A 12242-nucleotide genomic window follows, 5' to 3' on the forward strand; every position below is an offset into this window, starting at 1 on the left:
GTGTCAATTTCTTTCACTCTGTTGATTGTGCTATGCTGAGTGAAATGTAGACAAAGCGTCTATCCTAAACGACGCTGTTCACAGTTTTAAAGCTAACTTTGGCTCAGTATATTTAGCGAGAATATTGATATATCTCAAAATGATAAGTAAGTTTAATAAATATGATAAAAACCTGTTCAAATACCAACATATATCAAATTAAAGAAAGAGCTGAATAGGTCTGTGTATCACATGAAAAAGGGTGTGATAAGAGTCTTTTATGTAAAGAAGTGCTTTTTAAAAGATTTTCCTTGTTACAATTGTCGTCTGTATATGAAAAGGTTTCTTGCTTTTGTGACTTATTCAGATTGCATATTAAAATGAGTACTTGTTTGCTTTGATATATTTGTTATAAATTATTTAACTGATTTATTATATATGAATATTTTTCTTTAGTATGGTATGCAAATATTGAACTCAGTTGAAATCTGTTTTGCTATATAATGACTGAATCTCATTACGCTGAAATGAAGGTACGCTGCGTACAGTTTATCTAAGTGATATGACTACGGTCAAACTTTGCTTATGAAACAGAAATATTGAAATAATTACAATTGTATGTTTTGCTTGACCTTCACTTTTTTATAGGTGTGACGTCATTGTCCAAAGATTCATGAATAGCGAATATGCATTTGTTAAAGCGGAATCAGTTGGCCTATTTTAGAAATAAATAAAAATAATAAATAAAAAAAATCCTTTAATTTATTTTTTCTCATGTATTCTAATCAAAGTTGATTTGTAGCATCTTTATTAGGCCCGCAGCCAACTTTGTTCAGCTGGGACATTTAACCCCTTCTAGGGGCTGCTAGAGCTAAAACTAGAAATGCCTTTATACAGCGTCTCATGAACAGCTTGGTGGATCTTTGTCATACTTGGTTTGGAGCATCATTATAAGGTCCTCTTCCAAATTTATTTATACAGGAACTTGGGCCCTATTAGGGACCACTATAGCTAAAAGTAGATATGCCTTTCTTCGCATTAACCACTAAAATGTAATTGATTTTTATCAAACTTGATGTGTAACAATATCATAAGGTCTCCTGCTATTTTGTTACAAATGGGGATAGGGACCAATTTAGCTAAAAATATAAACACGTTTAATGACCTCTTCTCATGAACCACTTCATGAAACTTCATTAAACTACTGCTGTAATTATTCGTCTAAGGATAAACGAAACAAAATTGCAACCCTACGAAACCTTTGCGAAAAATTAAAAGAGAACCATTTAAATTGTTAAAGTGCGGTGTTTAGTTTTGCAATTTGAAAAATGTTAGATGAAAGATGAATGTTAGATGAAAAATTCATAAACTTCTTTCCTTATTACAATTCGCCGACCATCATTTTTAAAGATATTTCTTGTTTAACTTTGACATACATGAACTTAAGTCCCCAATGAAATAGCTGTTTTGGCCAAAGCAACCAAATCTTATGTCTTTGAAATTAAACGATTTTGCCGTACCTGTTGCTGGGTTTTTGGACTGGTATATTTTCCTGCCTTCTGGTTTCACCCATTTTCCATCTATAAAATGTCCAAAACTTCTTTCATGGTCATCTAACCATGCCTACAAATAATATAAACTGCAAATCATCCAATTTATCAATTATAATATAAATTTCAAACTTTGCAACAAATGCACACCTAGAATCATATCAAAGGTCAGAGTGTTGAATCAGATTTGAAAATAACCATATTTAAAATATAATATATACTTTGTTTATTATTTACATGTAATCCCAAAATTTCTTCAGGCTGTCTTCAGCCGCAGGCCAGACACACTCATACAAAGTGTAATAGTTTTTTTCACTGTCTGTGACATTTACAAAGTGTTTGCCTACCACCAATATAATCATTTGTTTCAAAACTAAATAACATGTAAATGAGACTTGTTTATGATCTCACAACCATTCAGGTATTACAAGTAAGACAATTCCCAATTCTTCTACTTGTAATGTTGTTTTCAACAGTATTTCTTATATGTAAACAGTCAGTTTACGAGCTCGGGTTTCATAACTGATTACATAAGTAACTAACAACTTCCACATGGGGTGTTGCCAATGACAACATTAGCCCTGCAAAGGACAATATTAGCCCTGAAAAGGAGAACATTAACCCTGCCAAGAAGAACATTATCCATGAAAAGGACAACATTAACCCTGCCATTACAACAATAAATCTGCCAAGGACAACATTAACCCAGAAAAGGACAACATTAACCCAGAAAAGGACAACATTAACCCTGCCAAGGACAACATTAACCCTGCCAACATTAACCCTGCCAAGGACACATTTTGCCCTGCCATTTTTGAAGGACAACATTAGCCCTGCCAAGGACAACATTAACCGTGCAAAGTACAACACTAGCCCTGAAAAAGACAACATTAGCCCTGCCAAGGACAACATTACCCTGTGAAGTACAACATTAGCCCTGAAATGGACAACATTAGCCCTGCCAAGGACAACATTAACCCTGCATAGGACAACATTAACCCTGCGAAGGACAACATTCGCCCTGAAAAGGACAACATTAACCCTGCAAAGGACAACATTCACCCCAAATAGGACAACATTAACACTGTCAAGGACAACATTAACCCTTCGACGGACAACATTCACCCTGAAAAGGACAACATTAACACTGTCAAGGACAACATCAACCCTGCGAAGGACAACATTCACCCTGAAAAGGACAACATTAACACTGTCAAGGACAACATTAACACTATCAAGGACAACAATAACCCTGCGAAGGACAACATTAACATTGTCAAGGACAAACTCAACTCTGCCAAGGACAACATTCACCCTGAAAAGGCCAACATTAACCCTGCGAAGGACAACATTCACCCTGAAAAGGACAACATTAACACTGTCAAGGACAACATCAACCCTGCGAAGGACAACATTCACCCTGAAAAGGACAACATTAACACTGTCAAGGACAACATTAACCCTGCCAAGGACAACATTAACCGTGCTAAGTACAACACTAGCCCTGAAAAGGACAACATTAGCCCTGCCAAGGACAACATTACCCTGTGAAGTACAACATTAGCCCTGAAATGGACAACATTAGCCCTGCTAAGGACAACATTAACCCTGCAAAGGACAACATTAACCCTGCTAAGGACAACATTCACCCTGAAAAGAACAACATTAACCCTGCAAAGGACAACATAAACCCTGCGAAGGACAACATTCACCCTGAAAAGGACAACATTAACACTGTCAAGCACAACATTAACCCTGTGAAGTACAACATTCACCCTGAAAAGGACAACATTAACACTGTCAAGGACAACATCAACCCTGAGAAGGACAACATTCACCCTGAAAAGGACAACATTAACCCTGAAAAGGACAACATTAACCCTGCCCAAGGATCAAACTCAAAACTTCTCCATATCTTTTTCAAACCCTTGTGCTCTATACACAGGGTTGACATTATTAGACATGTTTAATCTTTGTTGAGGCAGCTGAAGATTAAACATGACTGTGTTCTCTTAAAATTCAAACAGGTGTTTTATTGTTTTTTTAAATGTTGTAGTACCATGGTAACTGGTTTCTTCAGAGTTGATGCTTGCTGACAATATTAATGGATCACTTGTACAGGGTATGTACATTTGTCAGGTAAAAGGTTTTAAACTATTTTAGTTAAGTAATGGATATGTTTAGATATATGGAAGTAATATCAAAATTTGATGTTCCTATCATGAATGCCCAACCAAGATAGAATTATTCTAGCATAAGAATTAATTTCATAATCATACTTATCCTTGTGAATTATATGAATATAAAAAGAACTGTAGTATTACATTTGTAAACAAGAGCACTGCCTTGCGGGTGCAGACGCTCATTTGATTTTATTGTCTCTGTATGATAGAAATATTGTCCTACCCATGATCTTCTAAGTCCAAAAAGGGCCATAATTCTTGCAAAAAGCAGGATGGAGTTATGTTTCTTGCTGTACAGAGTTGGCTTATGATGGTGAACAAGTATTGCAAGTTTCAATGCAATAGCTTTGATAGTTTAGGAGAAAAGTTTACCAAACATAAAACTTAACCAATAAATCTGATATTTTCTAAGTCCAAAAGGGGCCATAATTCTTGCAAAAAGCAGGCTTGAGTTATATCTATTCCTGTACAGGGTCAGCTTATGATTGTTAACAAATGTTGCTAGTTTCCAAGCAATAGCTTTGATAGTTTAGGAGAAAAGCTGACCTAAACACAAAAGTCCAAAAGGGGCCATAATTCTTGCAAAAAGGAGGATGGAGTTATGTCTCTTGCTGTACAGGGTCAGCTTATGATGGTGAACAAGTGCTGTAAGTTTCAAAGCAATAGCTTTGATAGTTTAGGAGAAAAGCTGACCTGAACATAAAACTTAACCAGGCAACGCTAACGCTGACACCGATCAAGTGATGACAATAAGTCATCATTTCTTTTTCAAAAAATCAGATGAGCTAAAAATTAGCAGCTATATATTTAGCTGACATTAATAAGAAATGCCAGTTTTGATACTGCTATTACCTCTCTTTGTCTATCTTGGCCAATGGGTGTGCGACCTAGACATGCTAGAGGGATTGAAAATGAATTTAATCAGAAACTACAAATGTAAAACTAGGTTATACTGAAATCAAAAGAAATACTCAGCTTTTTAAAGACTTTCGTATTAAAGGGGAGTAACTGTAATTTCAAAATTTTATAAAAATCAATAAAATAATGCATTTCTACTAGGGATCTAACTCTTATGTAATGTGGTTTTTTTTATTTATCAGATAAATCTCCAACAGAATATACAGAAAGTGAATAATGTCATTAAATATTGCATAAATTGGGCCAACAACCCTTCACTGGAATGTTTTTAGTTTAGGTGTAGATTGGAAACATGGCTTTGCATAAATACAATTAAAATTCTATTTACAGTACAGTATCTAACTACAGACAGATTTATAAATGATATAAACAGGGAGGGGGAGGAGAGTGATAGCCAATACACTCATGCAACACTGTCATTCATGTTCACATATCCCAGTCTAGCTCCACACTTTTCTCATCTTCTGATATTTATCTTGATTATTTGAAATTTTTATAAACAGGAGAGCTTTTGTTATCACCCTTTGATTGGCATCAGCTTCCGTATCACAAAAGGTTTGCATGTTAGCAGGTTTCTCTAAAACTACTTAGACAAATGCTTTCAAACTTAACACAATCATCATGTATTTGGCATCATGAGATGACCTTGAGGGACAAGTTCTATAACTTTATCTTTTATTTTGTCAAAACTATGCCCCTTTCAAACTTTAGAATTCCAAGTTAAGGTTTTAAACTTTAGCAAGTTAGCAGGATTCTCAAAAACTACACCACCAAATGCTTCATCTTAAATTTAAACCATTGCCCACACACAGCTATAAACTGCTGCTTAAACTTTTGGCTTTTACACATAAACCATCAAAATTTTAATATTTTCTGTTCCTATTTTCTGAATGTACAGTAACAATTCAATGAACTAAAGAGATATAAAGAAATAGGTCACCTATATTTAAATGTCAGCAATAAAAAGTATAAATTTATTTACTGAGTTTCCTATCTAACCTCCTTATCACAAAACAAACAAATCTTCAGTGCCAATATAAAACCATATCAACACCGATATTACTGGTAATCTTAATGCATGAGATTTATAAAATGGACCAGTTTGGTTTTGTATCAAGATAAATACAAACATTCAGTGAGTTTATAGAAATATATACATAGAAATATAAACAAGAACGCATTTGAGAAAATCCTCCCCACTCTCCATGGTATACCTGACATGAATTTTTTTTACTGAGTTCTAAAATTAAACAATGTTCAACTTCTGCACTAACATTTTAGCTACCAAAACATAACATCATGTACCTACATTCCAAATAGAACGCAAATACGCAAATTCGAGGACACAATTAGAGATCTACCTAAAGTAACATGTGGACATTCTTAAAATATACTTGAAAGATATATTATCATTTTCGAATCTTTTACATGAAATTAAGATACGGATATGTGTACAGTTGAAACAATTTTTATTTTTTTTTTGCTCTCAATTTTTCTACCTTATTTGTATGTGGGAAGGTGAATAAAATTTACAGATGAAGGTGTACTTGGGAAATATGAGGCCAGTGTAAGAAATGTAAAATAAAGGATATTTGTGAGGGGTGTGGGGGGAGGCTAAAATTACTTCTTTTTCTGGTGTCTGCAAAAAATGTAAACATTGAAATCACTTGATGGTATTTTGAGTACAGTAACAGAATCTGATGAATGGCATACTGCAAAATATAGATACATTAAACACTTTCATTATGTTCTGAAAGGTTGTGATATAAATGTCAATTTGCCTGTAGATTATGGCAAGCATTTGATTGACCAGGCATTGCCAAGTGTGTTGCCATTTTAGAATCATATGGATGTACCACCGTCACGTGATTTGCTTGAAGGCAGGGATGATTGTTTGACAATATTCCTGCGCAGAAGTTGCCTGTTCATGTGAAGAAGTTGTTTAAAGGAATTTCTATCTTTTAGCTCTAGCAACCCTAAAATGTTGGGGGTGGGGAGTAATGTGGATTGTTGCCTTCTACACATCGGTTCATGATGACACCACCTACCTATATTCCAAGTTTTAAGCCAGTATCTCAAATAGTTTTTCTATTCTTCTGTTTCCTGTGACTTACCATGTATTTAAAACAACAAGAAAAATACGAGAACAAATTTTTGAAATAATCTCACGTTTTAAAAGATAAAATATAGTCTCCTAGCTCTTTGTAAATACCGTTCTCAGTATGCATTTGATTACCGGACCTTAAGCCAGTCCTGTATGGGTTGTCTAGAGGTCTGATAACTGGACCCCTAGCCACTGCCTATTTTTTTCTTCTTTCAATTAAACAGGTCCCAGAAAAGTTACAAATTAGCTATATAGCTAAATCTAGCTATATATAGCTAGAAATAGCTAAAAAACCAATTACAATTGTTCAATATAATGTCAATATCAAATATAAATCCAAATGGTTTATGATATAAAGGACAATCACAATTTATATCACACAGATTGAGGGAGATCTATGCAGTTTCAGTTTCAATACATGTTGCGAATTTCTGCGGTAAGTCATTACAAAATTTGACTTATGCAACAAGTGACACATTCTTCAATGATTTATTGCAAAATATTGCTGCATTCATTAAAAGGCAGTGGCTAGAGAACCGGAACCAGTTCCCTAGACAGCGAACTTATTCGTCTGGAACCGGTTCTCTAGCCAAAGTACCGTGCATAGGCTAGGGAACCGGAATTTTATTTCTAGGTACATGTATAAAGCTGCCGAAATTCACTTTATTTCTTTTGGTAAGTATCATGCATGTTATTATCTTAATTAATTTTACCATATCAGCAAGGCGTGCTGTTGCATTTGTTGCATTTACTGTGTCTCCAAAAGTGTACTTGCCGCATACTGTCCGCCATATTGGAATGATATAAACTATCGTAGTTAGAATTAATGCGTAAATCAGGGAAGCCGAAAAAAACATGAACTTTAAACTTAAAAGGTACAATACAATGAAAGAAACATGGCATTTATGAATTATTGTCCATAAAAGACCCTTTTCGTGATATAAACCTAGCCTATGCACGGTATATTGGCTAGAGAACCAGTTCCGGACGAGTAAGTTCGCTGTCTAGGGAACCGATTCCGGTTCTCTGGCCACTGCCTTATTAAAAAGGCAGTGGCTACGATTACGGTACCGTAATCCTAGCCTCTGGTTCTAGAATTACGGAAGTTCCGTATTCCTAGACAACCCTATGAGGATAGGCTAGGATTACGGAAGTATTTAAGAGGCATAAAATATATGTTAGGACATGCATAACTGACGTTGTAAAATTACTTATTTCACTATTATTTCGTGCTATCGATCCGCTGTTTTGGGTTAGTATAATCTTAATGGTGGCGCGCGGAAATATTATAGAATTATCTATGTTTCTTATATACCTGCAATTTTTGTCATCAAATCAACACAAATGGTCTTTAATAACATACAATATGGTTATAAATAAAAAATTAAAGTATAGAATATTTTTTAAACCTAACCTTTACCCTCATATTCCTATAATATTTCCGCGGGCCGCCATTAATATAGCGTTTAAGATTATACTAACCCAAAATGGCGGATAGATAACACGGAATAATAAGGCAGGCATCAAAAATCGTTATTTTAATAAAGTGAAATAAGAAGTTTACAACATCATTTATGCATGTCCTAACATATTTTTGATGTCTCTTAAATACTTCCGTAATCCTAGCCTATCCTCATAGGGTTGTCTAGGAATACGGAACTTCCGTAATCCTAGAACCGGAGGCTAGGATTACGGTACCGTAATCGTAGCCACTGCCTATTAAAAATGTGACCGCAGAGATCTTGGTTTTCTGTTATAACAAATAAATAGTCTTTACTCTTATAAACCATTGGGACACGATAACGACCATTTTGCATTTAATTTTGACATATTTTGCATTATTGTTACTGGTTTTATTGCTAATTCTAGCTATATATAACTAGATTTCGCTATGTAGCTAACTTGTGACATTTCTGGGACCTGTCAAACAAGTCTTTTCTCGCAACATAGTTCTTATGCTTCAATTTAGCACACAATTATGACCATGCAGATGGGACAGAATGCCTCAAATTCAGTAGAGTAAAAAAAAAAAAAAAAACATTGCTGGGTAGGCTTAAATTTCATTTAGTATTGATCAACCTATAGGCATACAGACACTAAATAGAAAAATGGCGCGAAAAAAAATGGTAGTCGCATAATGGCGGATACAAATAGTCCTCAGTTTTTTCGCTGTGTAGAGCTATTTTCCTTATTTTCTTTGCATTTTTTTTGGTAAATTCACATGACAGATCTATGCTTGACATGAAGATAGCATTTTGATCATGAAATAACACCATGACAAAATTTTTCATGGAAACTTAGATCATACACCACCAGTATAATTTGGGGTCTCATTTTTTAGCTGATTTTGCAGTTTGTGTGTTTGACTGAAATTATTTTTCTTGCATCAAACATGACCCCCACTTTTCTTTTGATTTTTAGTTAGCACTGACAATATTCTTCAAGAAAATGTAAGTTACAGAAATTTAAAATGGGTCCTGATGTGTGCTGCGGTCATTGGAAATAGGTCAATTTTATATAAAATAAAGAACAACAACTATTTAGTGTGTTATAACCTATAAGATGACATTGGTAAAAAATGAAATCTGGCCAGATAATGGTGGAAAAGGGCTAGTTTGATTAGAATTTGATAGAAAATGACAAATTAATTGCAATTTTGTTGAAAATGAGGATAAAACCCAAAAATATCACATTTTCACTGTTTTGGGTGTATTTTTTTCAAAAACTGCATATTTATAGGTTACTGACTGCTATTTTCTGTCCATCAGAGGTAAAAGTGAAGATATATAACAGTTTAAATGTGTAATTTGCATGCAGATCAGAGTAGAAAATGTCAAAACAGGGCAAAACAAGGCTGAATTTAGGGTAACTGCTTCAACATTATGTCGCGACAGCTATTTTTGACAAAATCTGACGCTTTGTCTTATGGTACTGAAAATGCCATAAAAACTTGGAAACAGTTGATATCAAACTAAAACCTTGTATTTCTTCATGCATTTGGGTTTCTTGTACATTTCAAATGAAATTGGCACACTGTCAGAGAAAAAAGTTTTTCTTATAGGCATACAGACACTAAATAGAACAAGAGCACCGCCTTGCGGGTGCTGACGCTCATCTGATTTTTTTTGTGTAATAGAAATATTGTCCTATCCATGATTTTCTAAGTCTAAAAAGGGCCATCATTCTTGCAAAAAGCAGGATAGAGTTATGTTTCTTGATATACAGTGTCCACTTATGATGGTGAAAAACTGTTGCAAGTTTTAAAGCAATAGCTTTGATAGTTTATAAGAAAAGTTGACTTAAACATAATACTCAACCAAGAAAATGATTTTCTAAGTCCAAAAGGGGCAATAATTATTGCAAAAAGCAGGATGGAGTTATGTTGCTTGCTGTACAGGGTCAGCTTATGATGGTGAACAAGTGTTGCAAGTTTCAAAGCAATAGCTTTGATAGTTTAAGAGAAAAAGTTGACCTAAACATAAAACTTAACCAAGAAATCTGATATTTTCTAAGTCCAAAAGGGGCCATAAATCTTGCAAAAAGCAGGACGGAGTTATGTTTCTTGCTATACAGGGTCAACATATGATGGTGAACAAGTGTTGCAAGTTTTAAAGCAATAGCTTTGATAGTTTAGGATAAAAGCTGACCTAAACATAAAACTTAAAGCCCCAACATCCGATCAGACTATCGGATGTAAATGAGCTATAAAGTAGGCAGTGCTTATCAGCTGAATCAGTGGAGGTTATCTATTTATAACTAAGATGTAAACACAAGCATGTTTTACCTTGAATTGTAGAGCCCAGTTTGAAATAGGGGTTTATATTGATGTTTAGGTTGTTTATGAAACTGCAAAATTTAACAATATAATTATATTTAATGTTATCATTTTAACAGATTTTATTATCATTATTTCTTAAATCTTATGCACCATTCAAGCTCCCTGTAAACTAATTTGACCAGTTTATGGACCATTGCATAATATTGTTTTAATCTTTGACTTAGCAGCACCAATTAGTAATAAATAGCAAGTAAAACATCTGGTATTACAGTACAGTATGGATAGATCTAGATAAGATCTGAGGCAGAAGCTGCAGTGTAACAGTAATTTTACAGTTTGTTTCTCAGTGTATATGTGTTCATAAATGGTAATCAGATGTTCTACAAAAGAAATGCAAAATATTGATAGTTTATAACATTTTTACTGGAAGTGATGCTAAATTATATACCATGTTATTGTTATTTTCTGATATAATGAATGTGGACTTCCACTACTAGTTATTGTTATTATCAAATAAAGAGGAAACAAGTTTATTTGGCGTAAATGGATAGCCCTTCCTTATCCTTGACCAAGTGAACCAGTTTTCTAAGGTTGAGTTTATTTCTTCAGAAGGGGCAATCAAACTAAAGAATAAAATGAACACACTAAAATTGCAGATTCATGTTTAGATTTCTGACAGAGAATCTTAATAAAACTTTAGTAGAATAATGTATAATGCACAAATTGCACTTCAGACCCTGTTTAATGTACAAAAAATCTGTCTACGACAGGTAACATCCCCCTAACTTGGAATCCTTGAAGTATGTCCAGAAAAAAAGTGGCGGGTTGGCATTCTTTAGGCTTTCATTGTGAGAATAAAATGGAAAACCAGAAAAAAAATGTATATCAGTTTTGGTAACTGAGGAACAAAAATTAACAACTGAAGCACTATTTAATCATAATAACTGGGAATTTATTGAAAGACACCAATCAAGAGAGTTAGGTGAAAACAGTGGTGAATTAGCTCAAGGTCATCAAAAAAAATAAATAGAGCAGACAACAGTGCACAAGGAATGTCCAGTTCTCAGGAAAAGGATATGATCGATGAATCGGATGATGATACAGATGATGAAGGAATGTGTAAGGAGTGTTTTTATTTGCCCTGTGTGACAACAAATGAACAAGCATGGCTGGGGAAGGGAAAAGCACCTCATGAAAAAAAATAGGGATTGCAAGAAAAATCCGCTCTAAATTTTTTTTGTCAAATCTGGATCGTCGTAATGCTTGGCGCAGTAAAAATAATTATTAAGCAAGGCAAAGGTTATGAAAAAAGACAATCTAAGTGTTGACATTGTAAGGGTACAACGTGAAATAATGCCAGACTGTGTTCTTGAACTTGTACGCTCACGATATCCAAACCCTGTAGGAGTACCATATACTGGACATACCTGTACTAATACATGTATATGTAACAGTGTAAATAACTATAATATATTTTCATATTATTCACATCTGTACACATATATGCTGCAAAATGAAAAGGATTATGTTCTTACTATAATATATCCTATAAAGAATAAATGCCATGCAAAAATAATGTTACATCATAATATAAGTAATACAATATACTGGAATAATGTGAAGTGTATAAATGGAATTTTATGTCTTTTGACTAATCAAATGGATTTACAAAATTTGCTGTCTCTTAAAACTGGTAAGTTTTGCATGATTTGTGCTTGTGTTTACATTTT

The 12242-nt window shown here is 34.1% G+C and overlaps 1 protein-coding gene across 1 annotated transcript in view; it reads right to left on the bottom strand.

Moving 5' to 3' along the window:
* The window catches only part of LOC123551393 (aldehyde dehydrogenase family 16 member A1-like), a 51595-nt gene that overhangs the window by 37873 nt on the left and 1480 nt on the right, over nucleotides 1-12242 (bottom strand). The window contains exon 2 of the mRNA XM_053540879.1: nucleotides 1500-1602. Within this exon, the coding sequence (XP_053396854.1) occupies nucleotides 1500-1602 (103 nt within the window). The remainder of the gene's footprint in view (nucleotides 1-1499; nucleotides 1603-12242) is intronic.

The sequence above is a fragment of the Mercenaria mercenaria genome, chromosome 4, assembly GCF_021730395.1.
Source record: "Mercenaria mercenaria strain notata chromosome 4, MADL_Memer_1, whole genome shotgun sequence".
NCBI classification, from domain to species: domain Eukaryota; kingdom Metazoa; phylum Mollusca; class Bivalvia; order Venerida; family Veneridae; genus Mercenaria; species Mercenaria mercenaria.